Here is a 15,695-nt window from a genome sequence, read left to right on the forward strand (position 1 = left end):
ATCTTCTTATAAACCATATTCACTGCTTCTATGTACTTAACCTGTGCCTAGTTTACAAAAATTTTAACAATATAACGTCTCTCATTATTTTTGTTTCTGCTGGCAACATGCCGCCATAACCACACTGTAGCTATTAAGTTTGCGGGTAAAATATTTTGGTGAAATAATGGGGCAAGTTGTTGAGACTTGTGCAAGCGGTTTGACCGAGATAATGAAACCTTACCCAGCAAAGCCCAATGCATTGACAGACTATGGAGTGAACTATGGATGAATTGTTATGAAATAAAAGTCTTGTTTGTTTGTTTGTTTGTTTTATTTCGGCGCTAAATGAAAACTTTTGAGACTGGAATCGTGGTGAATCAGCATAATTTACAGAGGACGCGTAATCGAACATTTTATACTTTTCAAAACATGAAATATTCAGCGGTGTTGACGATCGGGAAAACTGCATTTTAAAAGTGCGATGCTACACTGCGGCGGGAAACATTACAATGAAATATAAGGCACACTACGATCGGGTACCGGACCCAGACACGATAAAATTTGGAGCGAAAAGTGTGGTGATGCGATAAACAGCGAAATAGGTCGCGACGGGTTGCCACTGGTGACCCCGTATTTACGTTAATTACGTCATTGAAAACAACATAGCAACAACGCAATATAAAATACTAGCAAGATATTTTCAAAAAGTTATTATTCTGTTAGATATGTAAGCGGCTAGACTATTGCTGCTACTGTGTTATTGCAGTCGATTCTTTATGCACTAAAGTTGTACTGCATGCGAGTGCATGATTGCGATGTGTTACAAACTGCAAGGAAAAGGCGGAAACGAGAAAATCATTCAGAAAAACGAGGGCACATCATAATCCATTAAAAATAAGCAAAAATAGAAAAACTATCCACGGTACTCATAAAATGCACTTTTCAACCAAATTTAAACTGAACATTCAGTGAACGATAAATTATAGAAATATGTCAGTAAAAGCAGAGTAATTTGCGTAAAGATAGAACTTGAAAATGTGAATGACAATGGGCACGTCCTAATATGGGTATACTCTGTACAAGGCACATAATGGCCGTAAAAAGTCGGGTCTTTGCCCCTCACTGGGTTAAAAAACACAAATTGTTGGAAACTATATGCACTGGAACTTTACGATTCGGCGAAGACAAAAATTAGGAACAATCTGGAAAAAAATGGGAATGTACATTAAAATGTTACAAAGCGCAGAAAACATGTTAAACGTACGTCATCTGTCACGTCAGTATTGACGACAGGAGTTCAGTCACGTGACACTGAATAACTTCTACAGCTTATTATATTTTGGCAACAGGCAATGTCAATAATGATACGGTACAGTAGAACCGCGGTAACTCGACCGCCTACCGGACCACTGCCCAATGATCGTTTAGTGTTTGTGTTTGTAGAACAGAACGCTACGAATCGCGTTTAAGTGGTCGCGTTATCAAGTGGTCGTCAACCGGGGTTCTACTGTATATGGATTTTATATTTGTAGAAAACCCGACTCACCTGTTTTAATTTCCAGAAGAGGAACCTTGTGTCAATTTCAGCATCTACAAAAATACGAGCATTCAAAATTAATTCGGAACGGAAAGTTACTCCACGATTATGTTAAATAACTGTTGGTTATAAAAACAAAACATCAAATTAATTAATTATTAATAACATTAATAATTTAAATATTTTTCAATTTATTAAGATTAATTATTGATAATTATTAATTATTTAACATTAATTAATCAAACGTTACCCGACGACCATAATACCAACTGTTGAATATAAATACAAAACATCATACGGTAGATAGAGAACTAAAATCGTACAAATTTTAACAGAAATCAAACGATGTTATGGTGCAAAGGCGATAGATGTTTCTAAAGTTTGAACGTTTTTATGGTTTTTATTATTTAGAAGAGTTTTGAAATAGGGTATTCACCTGGTAAAGAGACTTTTGCAGAGCTTGCTGTAACATAGCTTGTTTCTGGGGAGTCTCAGACCCGCTTTCTTCAGGATCATTTTCCTGCTGAAAAGATTTTCCGTTTACAGGAGAAAATTACTAGTCGCAACAGTTTATATTTCAGACAAGTACAACGTTGAATGCACTTGGAGATCTGGGACTGTGGTCACTGCACTCGATTATGGAAGTGATAGTGGATTATTGCGTAACAAAAATGTTGTTTTCTTAGCAAACCTGATTGTGTTGCATCATCTGCTGCAAGGCAAACTGTTGCAGCAAAACAGGATTCTCTGCGAGTAACGCTGAATAATCGTCCTTCGCCGGGTCGGATGTTACATCATCTGCAGAAATAAATCATTCATTGGTTATACAAATCGCGAGCAAAGGATTGTAAAATCATCTTCTTATTCATAACAAGCAGGCGATTTGCATCGAACGTATGCAGGACCCACGTTTGGTAAAAAATTGTTTGTACCTTTGGATTTTTTCTCGATATTGGTTGAACCACTACCGGTGCTCAACGACCGGCCAACACTAACATCTTCATCATGGGGGAAACCATTGATGCTACTGGTACGGTCCTTGTTGACTGACACATCGTTCTGATCAAGCACGATCGGACTTCTCTCCGCTGCTGATCCAAAACCGGTTTGATCCGCTTGAAACTGACTTTCCGTGCCATCATACGAAGACCCAGAACTGCTGGAACAAGCGTTTAACCCAGCTGTGGAAATAAAATGAAAGTTTTACAAGGTTAATTCTCGGGTGATATTATTCAACCGCGAGATGTCGCAGCAAATCACTGACCCGGAGAGAACTGGCCACTTCCGTCGTTGTCGATCGCCAGTAGGAGGCGCTGCAGATGATGGTGCGAGAAAATATGCTCACGAGCGTGCTGCAGCGACGTGTAGCGGACGATTGGAAAGCAGACGTCACAATGTGTCGTAGTGTGAGACCTTTGCAAGAGAAATTGTATGGTTTGAGGAGGCATACATTACAACATGCATTAAAAAGCTTATTCCCGTCTGCCATGAATAAATTTCTGTGCCGTAGCTACATTGAGGCAAGTGGCGTAATGCAATAATGCAGGCACAAAACATTTTCACACTGGTAGAGCTAAACTACATTTAACAACATACTTAACCGGGGACGTACTTGACATATTTGCCTCGGTAAAAATTTTAACCTGGCTACGGTCTTGAATGTGCTTTTTTAAGGCTAGGCGTCAACATTTGAATGCTAGGCTAGCGTTGTACCGGTCAAAGTTGCAATTTTTATAATTGGTACTCACTCTTCGTTGAGTTCAGTTCTTTCCACTCCGTTTCCTTCCATTTGTTGAATCATTTTGTGTTTCTTCTCTTTCGCTCTGGCGTTCTGGAACCAAACCTAAAAATGTTTCAATGGTGAATAGTTTGTAACTACCTATTTTAACTTTAAAGTTCTGTTATAAGCTGCTGTTTTTCTTATTTGTAAACTTGTTTTGGTTAAACCTACAAACCTGTATGACTCGCTTCTGTAAGCCCAGTTCATTTCCGAGCGTTTCACATTCAGCAAGGGTGGGCATTTTGCAACCTTTGAAGCTGTGCTTTAGCGCTTTCACTTGGTTCGCCGTCATCTGGGTTCGGTACCGCTTGGGGGTGGTAGATACACTTTCTAAATCGAAACAGGTTTTTGTAAGTTAGCGTTAAGTATTCATTAAGCATTTAGTTAAATAAATTGGCTACTTAAACGTTAATTAAATACTTTCTATTTACCTGGAGCATACGTAGCATGTGGGTTAGACGTCATAGCTGTTGATCTTTGCGATGGAGATAGTTTGGTTTGTGACGTAAAAATAGAGATTCGATTCTCCGAATAATCTTGCTTCAGTGACATCACAGGGCTCGTGTTTCGACCCGACTGCGAAGCTTCGTTGGCTGATGGCCCTTCATTTCCACGTGGCTGACCTATTGACGTCAACAATGACGTTTCATCCTTGTCGTACTTGTCATAGTGTGTAGAATGACGTGGCGTATCAGGACTGGTTGTTGTAAGCTTTTCCGTTCCACTTGCGAAGTCAGCAGATGAATACAACGCCACAAGTTTTTGAAGATCGGTGGTATTGCGCGTATTTGTAGGTGCAGCTTTCGTGTTCGAGGCAAGCGGGCTGTACCGGTTCGCTGCTTCATTGCGCGTTTGGGCATCTGAAATCGACGAAGACCGTTTCAAAGCTGTTTATGATTGTGTTAGTCAATCATCGTACGTCATAATCCCGGTAATAGTTACGTAAGGATGTATTGCGTCTCACCTGGTGCTTCCAAGGGCAGAACTTCCTGTTTAATGTGCGATATATTTTCTGGCGTCATGGTATTGGTCAGTTTCTTTATTGCATCAATATCCATGTTTATAGATCGGTCAGGGTCATAACTGCTTAGCACTTTGGCCGCATTTTGGGCTGGGGCGCTGTTCCGAGCCAAACCGGCCAAATCAGTGAATTTTATCTGCAATAAGACCAGATAAACTTTTATAACACAACACATAAACTAAGGGGTCTCGCTAGGGTACATAATCTTTAATTCCTGTACCTAGCAGCATCAAACTAGAAGTGGCTACCTTTTTGTTGACCGGTTCGTCTTGAGAGAAGCGGTTTTCCTCTTGGGAACCGTGTCTCGTCTGGATATGAAGGTCCAATTCAGTTTTGCTCCTGAACACCATTCTGCAGAGGTGGCAAAGTTTGTATTGGTTCATGTTCGAGATTGCTCCTCTCGCCACAGACGACCGAAATTGGCCTTTTCTCTCACGAGCTCTGGTATTTTGGAACCAAACCTGGAAGTAGCAATATTACGTCACAATCACTGCATCTATGAATCATAAAGCTAGTTTTCTTTCGATTTTGTAACAACGTTGTCGCTTCAAATAAGCCCACCTGTACAACGCGCTTCTTCAGGCCGACGACCTCAGATATTTGTTCAATTATTTTCCTGCTTGGACTGGAATCAACCAGATATTGCTGGTAAAGGTACTCGAGCTGCTCCGGGGTAATAGTTGTTCTCAATCGTTTGGGGTCCTTCTGAAGGCCAACGCATTCCTTGTCGTCCAGGAAATTCCCTAATCCGAGATAAAAATCACAGCGTCAGCAAAGCAACGAACGAGTGCGAGAAAAACTTATTCCAATTTCTTTGTTTCTTATTTCTATTTCTCAATATCTTTACACTGTTGGGGCTACAAATGAAAGATACGTACAATTTTACTTTGTTTTGAGTATTTTGGCTTACCGCCTGCAATCAACTGATGTGTAATAACACTAAACGTTTGACCTTCTCACCTTTCGCGCGTATTACTCCTCCTTGAGCGATCGAGGGACTTGTTGAAGAAGAGGAGGACATAGAAAGAGTAGGGGAAGTGCTTATCTTTCTCTTAGATGAACTAGACATGGGAGGAGTAATTAATCTTGACCTAATGAGGCTCGACACCGATTTATCGTCGGAGAAGGAAAGATTGCCTTCCCAGTTTCCACGAGAAGAAGAAGATTCGGATTCTTTTTCAAGATTAAATATCTTATTGTTCTCTTCCTTGACTCCGGATGTTTGTCCGAGCGCCTTTTCGTTGAAGAGCTGGGGTCTTGCGTTGCCCATTAGTCCTTGCATGTACATCATTCCATAGGGCGAGAACATAGACGCCACGTTGGCCGCAAAATGACTCTGTTGGTGGACTTGCCATTCTTCCTGGGAGCTAAACTTTTGTTCGCACATCTGGCATGTGATGAGAGTTTCTTTGGACTGATACTCGCATTCGCTCAGAGGCGGACTCTTGGACATCTTCTCCTGAAATTGGAAGTCTGCATCATCCGCCGAAGCTAGAACCTTTAAAGATGCGTTTGCAGGAGTCAGCGATTGCTGAAGCTTGCCATCCTGCGTCATTGTTTTTGTGACCTCGCTGAGAGTCCTTCGGGCCAAATCCTCCACAACAGGCGCATTCTGTCGCCGCGTTTTCGCCGCGATTTCCTCGAAGTTCGGTGAAAGCGATCGCACTCTGCCCATAGATAGCGGGTTGAGGTTCGGTTGTTGTTGCTCGTAGCTCTTTCGCGCTTTTTGCCGCGCATTCTGGAACCATACCACGATCACCCTTGTGCTGAGATTGAGGGTCTGAGAGAGCTTGTCAAGATCGTCGTCTTTGGGGTAGGCGTTGTGGTCAAAGAAATCCTGGAGGACTTGGAGTTGGTGGTCTGTGAATCTTGTTCGCGGGGTGCGACGACAAGCGATCCCCTGTGCGTGGGACGACGGCGGATTCGTGTCCGGTAAACTCTGGCTATCGATGTGATAGTGCATGTCGTTTGCAGAACTGATTTCGTAGTTGGTCAGTGCTTGCCAGCTGGCGATTGGGTCCAGCATTCGTTGCGGCAATATTGAATGGGGCGACTGGTTATATAGCCCAGAAATCTCTGAGGGTTTCTCGTTCTCATCCACAGGTTCCTTATCAGGAAGATTGGGCATTAGAGCCAGTGCGTTGGTAAACAACGCCTGTCTGACCTCCTGTGCTCCAGCTACTGCAGTTAACCGATTGGAGTCCTTTTCTTTGTTGATATTGACATCACTAAATGACTTGTTTGTCTGAATGAACGACAAATCAGTTGGTTTATCAGTGGGCTTTGCTTGATCTGTATCCGCTGTCTCCGGTTTTATATCTGGTAACATCTTCGATGAGTTAGTTTCTGTGAATTTGTTCGAAGTCGTTGTAATGGCAACGTCATGGTCATGATTCGCTGACGTCGCCGATGACGTTTTGTACGCGTCGTCTAGTGACGTGATGGGAGGAATGTTGAAGTTGTAGGGAGAGTCCTTAGATCTCTGCCTCTCCTTGAAGAGAGTGTTTCGAAACCAGTGCTTGATCACTTTGGGTGGGAGGCAAGTCTGGTTGGCCATCTTCTCTATTTGCTCCTCGCTCGGGGAATTATTGATGTCAAAATTGGCGCGAAGTATCTTGAGCTGCTCGTCTGTGATTCGAGTCCGCGGTCGCTTGGCCGGAATTTCGGCGCTAACCGCTGATAACTTCTGCGTGCTTTGTGTGAGCTGAGGTGGCACTTGCTGTATTTGTTTTGCTTGTTCCTGTAAAGCGTCAAACGCGCATGCGCGGCTATGCTTTGCGTCAACTGTGTTTGTTTGAGCGTTGGCGCCGAAGACCTGCGACCCCTTAACAATGGCGTTGTCGTCTGTTATGCCAATCATCGAATTCCCACCAAGCTGCTGCATCTGCTGCATTTGCTGCACAGCGGCGGCATTGGCGAGCATCTGATACGGACTCAGCGTAGAAGCTTGCGCCTGTAGTAAACTTGTATAAAGTCCCATCGAGGAAAGCAGGTTGCCAGACATTGGGTCGCCCATGTACATGGCCGGATTCATGTTCTCGAACTGTCCAAGGATACCGGGTGTGCTATTCTGCTTGTTAACTTGTGCGCTGAAGAGGGCTTTTAAAAGAGCTTGCTGCTGTAGTTGCTGTTGCATGGCGGCCAACTCCGCGTTCATTTTATTTTGCAAGGCCGAGGTTTCAGCCTGATTTGGAACCGTTGAAGCTCCGGATGCGCCCTCCGCCAGGTTAGCGCTATCGTGTGTTGAAGTTTGTTTGACATTCTCTCCAATAGGGGTCGTGTCGTTTCCGGTAACATCATCTTTGATTCTTCCCAGAATTTGATCGGAGTAAGCGGAGGAAAGCTTTTGGATGTTTTGAGCGGGGACGCATACTCCGTGCGTTTCTTCCTCGTGCGCTTTGAGCACCCAAACTCCTGTAAATTCCTTCCCGCATTGACGGCATACCTTGGGCGTGTCCTCGTTGTCAAGCTCGTCGCAGTTCTGATGAGAAATTCTATTTTGGAGGTTTTCTTTGTTGGTTTCATTCCTGCTCCTCGCGCTTTCGCCTTCCTGGACGTCACGCGTCTCCTCAGGAAAAAGTCCGTCGTCTGATAGGCTGGCCCACTTCTGCTGGTCCTGCTTGAACGATCTAGCTCTGTGCCTGTTCTCCGGACTTCGGTTTTCTATGTAGTGGGTCGCTTGTTCCAGGCCGTATTTACTCAGTAAATCACGGTAAGCTCTACTCCTTGATCCGCCGTCCAATGGGTAGGACCTTATCCGGGATCGTTTTGTTTTGACTCGTTTATCTGACGCCGGAAAAGAGTCAGCGATAAGAAAGGCGCCGCCATTTGTGGCTGATGCAAGCAGGTCCGGACAAGATCGGGTGACAGTTCCCTGTGGATCCTCCTGCGCGAAAACAGCTCCCTGTTCCGCAAAGTGCCGTTCAATCTTCACAGGAAAAACCTCCTTTTCTGTACCGGTTTCCACGGAATTGTTGTTATGATCAGGAGCAGTTTTTCTTTTTTCTGAACAGTTCCCGATCACGTCTTGACCTTTCAGGACTTTGAGGATTAAGCTGTCTGACTGGACGGTCCTTTTCTCAGCACTCCTTGCATCCGCATCCACTATGCGCGATGGAAGATTGATCTTCTCTGAGGATTCCTGGTTCATGGCTGGAAAATATTTACAAAAAAGTTTCGAGCAATTTGTCAAAGTTGGAAGTTAACAGCAAATAGCATTTCGCCACGATGTCAAACTTCATAAAATTACAAATGACAATAAAACCAACCGATTGGTTCTTCGTAGATGCCTTCATCTATCTTTAGTTCGCCGGCCTGGATTTAAAGATAAAGCCTATGATTTATCATAATCACACGACGCTCCAACATTTCGTGAAACATTAGTTTTATGATGTACTTTGGCAACTACATACTACTGCACAATACTTACCAATTCATCGGAAATGTCGTTGTTGGCTTCTTGTGTCTTTACTGCATCTTTTACCTCTGATATTGCGACGATTTCTTTTGATTCACCGCCACCTATTTCTTCTTTAATCTATGACATATTCTCGTCTTATAGATCTACCTGCTTTAAGTTGCTTTTATTTCTTTGCGTTTGAACTGTTGTTTATCGTCATCAAAATGGAACTTACCGTTGTTTTGGTTAAGTCCTGTGCTTTGTCATCCATTTGGCCCAAACTCGCCAACGACATATTATGGACTTCGATCATATGCAGCTGCCACTGTATTGGCCCTTTCACGAGTTCCTATGTGACGTAATAAGGGTACAATTATATCCAGTGTCCATCACTGCCCGTAGCGGTGAATTAGAGTCCTAGTGTATTTTTATTTAAGATGTCTATACCTTGCATATTGGACACTCTAGTGGAGGTTGGTCGCTGTGTTGCATCATCACGTGTAACTGCATTCTGCTTTCGTCATCGCTTACGTAATTGCAGAACTCACACCTCTTACCCTACGTCATACAAACACACGAGCACGTCAGATGTGGTTTAGATAACGTTTTTCGTCATATGTTAATAACGCCTAAAATGGAGATACGGAAAATAAATCTGTGGACGCTGGTCTTACCCTGTCTGAAGCACTTTTAGCTTTGCCGGCAGCACTCGGTGATCCAACTTTCTGTTCAATTGTTTTGCAAACATCTACAAATTGAGAAAAGTGCTTTGGTTACATATCACAACTGTACAGTGCACACTCATCGCCACATTTATGACGCGCTGTCAAGGTACATCACCTCTCTCTTCGATTGAGATCACGTCCTGTAATGTTGACATCGGCGGGTTCTTGTGATTCTGGAGTTGGACTTGGTGTTCGTTTGTCTGCATGTGTTTCACCATTTCAACAACGAACTGTAAAAGCAAGAAACTTGTTTGGTGAGGGACGTGGGTTGCGAAATCTATTTTTAACTTGGTTATGATTTTTATTTAAAACAATTTCTGAGTCGTTAGGTGCTCGCTAATTAAACGCAGAAGTGAGAAAAATCTCTAGTCTAAAAACTTGTCTAGTTTAGAAATTTAGGCATTTTACTTTACTTAATAGATTTTTAATACTTTGAAGATGTATGCGTCAGATTTCTAACCTACCGTGGTGGAAAAATTGCCGCATGCCAGACAGTTCAAGGTCAAACCGGATTTCTTTTCTTTTGAACTATCGTCACTGGAGCGTGACTTCAAGACATTGTGAAGATACTGTGACGTAATAAAAGAATTGCGGGATTAGATGAGCAAATTGACTGAATGAAGAGTACGTTCTAAAATATCCGGTCTTAAAAGGCCGAATCCACCGAACAACGTCCGCGTCCACGGAACTCTAGTTTTCACTCACTTGGCATACAGTGAAGACGCCTTGATGCTGATCTGTCGAACAGTGCAGCTTCAGTTTTTCCACGCTGTGGGTCGTGAAGTTGCATGCATTACACGTCACATTCTGCAATATATAGAAGTCGTTCTGAAAACGATTAAGTCTGTCGTGCGTGTGCTGAACGCCACAGGCAAAGGCAGCAAGCGTTATTGTTTTGTTTTTCCTCTCTGCCGCCCCCTACCTGCATCATGTTTCCGCTTATGGCAATGGGTATCATCCACTCGGTGGCAGCACCGCCCTCCCTTATATGAGATATGAGGTTGAGCTTGCAGGTATGCTTCTCGGTCTTGCAGTGAAGATTAAAATTGGTCTTAAGCTGTAAGAAAAATAAATTAACACGGTAAACAAAACATCAGACAAATTTGGCCGAGCAACTGATCAAATTCAACGTAAATGCATTAGAGTCAGAAATAAAACTTCACTTCTTGCCTTCAGGCGCGCATAAAAGCCACAAACGTTTCCGAGCAAAACTTAATTGGCTTGAAATTGTTTGATAAGTGTTTTGGTTACCACAGGGTTAAATTCTATAAATACTTGCAGCATTTATGGGTAAAGTCGTCTCTTTGCTGCTCTGTGTACTCAACACATTGCGGCCTTTTTCCCGATATGACAACGTCGCGACAGTAACAAGCTTTAATTACCAGAGTACCAAGCGGTAAGCACAAAGTTAAAAACAGTCACATCAGGTATAGTCAATTCCCGTTCCGAGCAACTAAAACCAAACATGAAACACATTAGATAACACGCAGCATTGTTTACATAATCAATCTCCGACACGCCCAAGAACATGTATCTGGGACTTTTAACTTCCTTAAAACATCATGACCTGTTACAAATACAGACCGCAGGTAATTATTACCTCAGAAGCGTAGACAAATCTGAAACTATTGCACATGGCAAACCGCACTTGATAACCTTTAATACAAAGAGCCGGAGTGGCATAAACTTATTGGTGTATGATACTATGTTTGCCACCAGGCATAATTTCAATAACGAAAGATGCTCGGCTGGTGAATTTCGCAAACCCATGCGGGTGTGCTTCGTCATGGCAGACTACAATAGGAGAATAGGAAATATTTTTTGAAACCTACAAACTTATAAAAGTAGTGTTATTATAAAATTAGTTATTATTGGTCGATGTTACTGGAAAGGTTACAGCGCCAGCACCACTGCATGTGTTTGAACTTACTGAAACAAGTTAATCACCTTTAACTGAACGAATATCCTTACAAATGACCAAATTGCACTTTGCCTTTCTGACATAATGTTCTCTTTTAAGCGAAGGAGGAAATTCCCTGTTCTTTCATCAATGTAATAATGACTGTAACGCGATTCTTATCAGAGGACAAATTTTAGCTTCGTAACAAGACGCCAAAGATCGATATTATCTCGCTAACTGCCTTTAAAGTGTGATCAAAAAAACGAAATATCGGTACCAAGTGGTACAGAATGTTTTTTGTGAAGAAATCATCAAATTAAACTCGCCTCTTCTATCGCAACTGCGCAATGCAAACTCGGCTTAACAAAATGACAAGTTCTAATTGCACCTACGTCAATAAGTTTCTCTTAAACGAAAAAACTGACACCACCACCACATTGATCAGGTTTAAACCGGAATCTACAGCCCAGGACGAGTAATTAACGCCCGTTAATGAGCAGAAGGTAATTAAACTTTACCATTAAACCTGTAAACTATTTTAATTAAATCAAAATTAGCGGTGTTTGTCCCAATCACAGCGGTTTGATGCTGGAAGGTCGAATAATACCGGCGTTGATATCTCAACAGATCTCGCTCAAATTACACCGAAATTATTTCCGTTACTTTTCAATCGGTTTCTTTATGTTTCTGTGAAGGCTGCACAATTTATTTCCACTTAAAAGGCGACAAAGGATCGTAAAAGTTCTTAATATTCAGGAAGTTTTGTTCTGTTTTCAATTGTCCATTCATGAATTAAAACAAAATTATTGTTTACCAAACATATAAAAACAATTGTTACGTAAAAAACATTGCTGTTACGCAAAACCTTTTCATTGCAACTTATCCCGGTTTAGAGGTCTGTTGAAGCGTGGGGCCACGATAAAACCCACCCATCTTATACTACTTTGCCCCACAGTTGGTTTTCAAACGGGTGAGGTCTAATTATAAGCACTTGCCATGCGATAATTGAGTTTCCTAGCCAGGTCAAGTTTTAAAAGTGGTCGCGCGAATTCCTCACCATCAGCACCGCGCTCGTCTGTTTACGGATGCATTTCAGCGACGGATCTACAGTTAAAAGCGGAGCTAGGTATCCGTTCATGCGGAACCGTGCAAACAGAACCAAGGGTTGTCGCAAATGAACCAAAATGTCGTGATTTCACGACCGAAACGCGTCGCTCTTCGGCGGTGGAAACAGCACAACGCACTTGAATTAGCCGCGTTCCCCTTAATTACAGCTGCAAAAGCGGGGCTAGGCAGGTTTAGGACTTATCCTTGCGCAAATGGTTTCACTAAATTCACTTCTCTTGGCGGGTCCGCAACAGTGAACCCCAATCACCCACGCAGTTGGGAAAGACGCTTTCTTCTTACCGGGGTGCTGTAGCTGCAAAGTTTGCAGAAGTATCCCTCTCTCTGGGACCGCGTCACCCATTCGCTGTTGGTCATATCGTACGTGACGTCACTGTGACGTGGCTTTCTCACGTGAGCGTCGAGAGCATTGATGTCATCGGTGCCGTATATCAAGCAGAGTCCGCAGGAGAAAATGCACGATGACTTCACTTCGCTCGGCTCCAGCTGGAACGAAAGAAAGATCGTAATCACGTGATCGTAGCAAAAATACATAATGCGTCGTAGCCGCCGGTCACATGTATAAGATTCTCAAACTGCAATTCTGGATATCATAGCTTCACTTTTACCTGACGCATCCGCTCTCGTTCTTGTGACGTAGCAAAATTGCTTACGTCATCCTCTTTGGAATGGTTCGATAGCCGCTGTTGTAACGACGACGCTGCAGCAGCGACCATAAACTGCTGGTACTGTTGAGCAAGTAGAAGCTGCTGATGCTGAGCTAGGAGCAGTTGCTGCTGCAAGTATTGAGCCTGCACTTTACGCGCCTTCTCGCTGTCGTCAAGGTGCGGGAATCCCCGTGTGACGTCATCGCGGCCGTCCTGCTCTTGCAGGGATTTAAACGCGGCGGCGTAATATTCCATGAGATTTTGCGGAACGAACGGAAGCATGCGTGACGTATCATTGGATTTGCTCCGCTCTGCCCTGCCGTGACTGGAATCTGAAAAGTCGCAACTGTCCTAATTAACTTGAACCCATCGCCTTCCATCAACTGCTGCAGTCAGCTATACCATCGCTGTTGAACTCATACAGGTAATGATAGTAACGAATTATCGAGAATTAATCGTCTGTACATGTCAATGAACGTTACACGGCGACTGTCGTGAAGCATTACTGCTGATACCGAGTCATAATCAGCCATATTCGGCTGAAGTAAGCTAAAATCTTTGTAAAATGTCGCCATAACTTCAAAACTTCAAATTACCTTCATTGGGTCTGGAGGTCTTCAGAAGTCCTCGCTCCCTCAAAGCCAGATTCTGAGCGTGTTTCTCGCTGGTCATGTGGATGCGAAGGTTTCTCGCTATACTCGTCTCGTACGTGCATACGTCACACCGCCATTTGCCGCCGGTACCGGCATCCCGCCGCCCAATGGTCGGGGAGCCGGTTTTAGACGGAGCCGTAAAGGTACTGGAGTCGATGCTGCTGTTTGTCTTATTTGAAGACCGCCGGCGTCGCGTGGAATTAAATTGCTTCAAGTCCAGCATTGTGTCGTTGTAGGTTGGGTGTTTGTTCGGGGAGTAACTTCGCTTTAACGCATTTCGTTGGATGTTCTGAGGGTGGAAATGTACAGTGACCAGCAGGTATCATTTTAACAAGAAATCAGGCTAAACGTGAAAACGGTAAAGTAGGCTTACTGGAGGTGTACAAATATGGGAGGAACAGACCAAAGTTTATCCGCATTCGTTGTCTCAGTAAAGCCAACATACCTCGCTATGCGTTGAAACGTCACTTCCTGGCGCGTTGAAGCTTGAAGACGAGGGGGAGACACCGTGCCTCATCTTGTCCTGCTGTCGATGTTGAAGAGTCCGGGCGTTGTAGAGATGCTTATCGGACTGCATGTGGATGCTGAGGTTGCCCTTTGTCGTTGTCGAGTAGTTACAGACGCTGCACTTGAAAGGCTGAAAGGGAAAAACAAACAACTCTTTTTAAATGCACAGCGTCGTGGCTTCCGTATGCTCAAGTCGGGCTCATGTTACTGGGCTTATGCGCCATGTTTATTCTGGCCTTGCTTACTTGGCGTGACAATCTTGTTTGAATCTTAGTTGTAAATGATCAAACGCTTTGACATGGGGGCTCGTTAGTCGGGTTAATTAACCCCAAACGGGCCGAGTACAGAGACCTCACATGGGCGTTCACGTCAACCAAATTAAATCCCCCATTTACTCGAGATTTTCTTAATTAAAGGCTTAAGGCGCGCGCGAACCCAGCTTAAAAGTGGGTCAGGAATTTGGCGGTAAACTTTGTAACCCATTTTAGGGCGTACCCACCTTGTATCCACAGGAGTAGCTCTCCCCCCTCGATAGTCGCGGATGAGGCTGCCCGGCGTTGCAGTAAGCGCAGTCGGAAGTTTCTTCGAGATGTTTCTCTTTCATGTGAGCCTCCAGTGTTTGCCTGGAAACAATTAGGTCGTAATTATTGTCCTCATTATTACATCATAATGGCATGAGTTTCTTTTCCGTCCATGCTGTCGTCCGCACGACTTTCAATTTGGTTCTCAAACAGTTCAGTAACATAATAAAATTGTTTTTCGAATCCTCGGCGTGGTTAACGATGCCATATAAGTTACTTTATTAAGCTTTATCAAATTAAACGACTCCCATTAAAGCAAGCAGAAAGGAATTTCAGTTCAACCGTTATAAGCGCTATTAACGGGTGCATTTAATATCTCGTTTCTGGCGGGTGTGTTTGAACAAGGGCGAAATGATTTCATCAAATTAGGAGGGCATTCCATGTTGCTTGATTGCCCTCTCTGAGAAAACAAACCTGCTCATAAACGACCTATTAAAGTTGTTTTCGTGTTTTAACTCCCAAAACAAGGTTGAATGTTAGGTTAGATTTTTTTATAAAGTCACATTTAGTTTAATTTCGTAATAGTGTTAACTCTACATAGCTCCTTATTTATCCCTCGTCACGCTTCACCGCCTACAAAGAAGCTCAAATCCCACCTGTACTTGTAATGCCAGTTGCATTTGGGACACTTCAATGTCTTACACGAATTTCTGGATTGAAACAAAGACATTGGAAAGATATGTTCAGCGTTGGACGGGCTGCTGCTTAAAACATCCAAGCCTTGGCTTGCAACCTGTATGTCGAAGCAGACAATGTGATTCTAACGTTTGTGAACAAAATGGTGGAAAGAGTTCAAGTAGCTCAGTTTGGGCATTGTTACAACATACGACGTAGGCTT

The 15,695-nt window shown here is 43.3% G+C and overlaps 1 protein-coding gene across 3 annotated transcripts in view; it reads right to left on the bottom strand.

The window, feature by feature from the left end:
* Positions 1-295: 295 nt before the first annotated feature.
* The window catches only part of LOC143451505 (zinc finger homeobox protein 4-like), a 29,705-nt gene continuing 14,305 nt past the window's right edge, over positions 296-15,695 (bottom strand). The window contains exons 8-35 of one of the 3 annotated variants that reach the window (XM_076952122.1): positions 15,454-15,590; positions 14,776-14,899; positions 14,215-14,406; positions 13,713-14,058; positions 13,078-13,448; positions 12,752-12,955; positions 10,367-10,501; positions 10,150-10,251; positions 9,909-10,013; positions 9,560-9,674; positions 9,394-9,467; positions 9,167-9,277; positions 8,955-9,068; positions 8,750-8,857; positions 8,589-8,634; positions 5,281-8,472; positions 4,882-5,063; positions 4,569-4,781; positions 4,264-4,456; positions 3,731-4,159; positions 3,475-3,629; positions 3,268-3,350; positions 2,784-2,932; positions 2,452-2,700; positions 2,211-2,317; positions 1,956-2,042; positions 1,529-1,572; positions 296-1,184 (exon numbers count right to left, since the gene is read on the bottom strand). In XM_076952122.1, the coding sequence (XP_076808237.1) occupies positions 1,534-1,572; positions 1,956-2,042; positions 2,211-2,317; positions 2,452-2,700; positions 2,784-2,932; positions 3,268-3,350; positions 3,475-3,629; positions 3,731-4,159; positions 4,264-4,456; positions 4,569-4,781; positions 4,882-5,063; positions 5,281-8,472; positions 8,589-8,634; positions 8,750-8,857; positions 8,955-9,068; positions 9,167-9,277; positions 9,394-9,467; positions 9,560-9,674; positions 9,909-10,013; positions 10,150-10,251; positions 10,367-10,501; positions 12,752-12,955; positions 13,078-13,448; positions 13,713-14,058; positions 14,215-14,406; positions 14,776-14,899; positions 15,454-15,590 (7,362 nt within the window). In that variant the 3' untranslated portion in view covers positions 296-1,184; positions 1,529-1,533. Of the gene's footprint in view, positions 1,185-1,528; positions 1,573-1,955; positions 2,043-2,210; positions 2,318-2,451; positions 2,701-2,783; positions 2,933-3,267; positions 3,363-3,474; positions 3,630-3,730; positions 4,160-4,263; positions 4,457-4,568; positions 4,782-4,881; positions 5,064-5,280; positions 8,473-8,588; positions 8,635-8,749; positions 8,858-8,954; positions 9,069-9,166; positions 9,278-9,393; positions 9,468-9,559; positions 9,675-9,908; positions 10,014-10,149; positions 10,252-10,366; positions 10,502-12,751; positions 12,956-13,077; positions 13,449-13,712; positions 14,059-14,214; positions 14,407-14,775; positions 14,900-15,453; positions 15,591-15,695 lie in introns of all 3 variants that reach the window. The other 2 variants (XM_076952121.1, XM_076952119.1) reach the window with 2 other exon arrangements.

Source organism: Clavelina lepadiformis, chromosome 4, assembly GCF_947623445.1.
Source record: "Clavelina lepadiformis chromosome 4, kaClaLepa1.1, whole genome shotgun sequence".
Taxonomy (NCBI): domain Eukaryota; kingdom Metazoa; phylum Chordata; class Ascidiacea; order Aplousobranchia; family Clavelinidae; genus Clavelina; species Clavelina lepadiformis.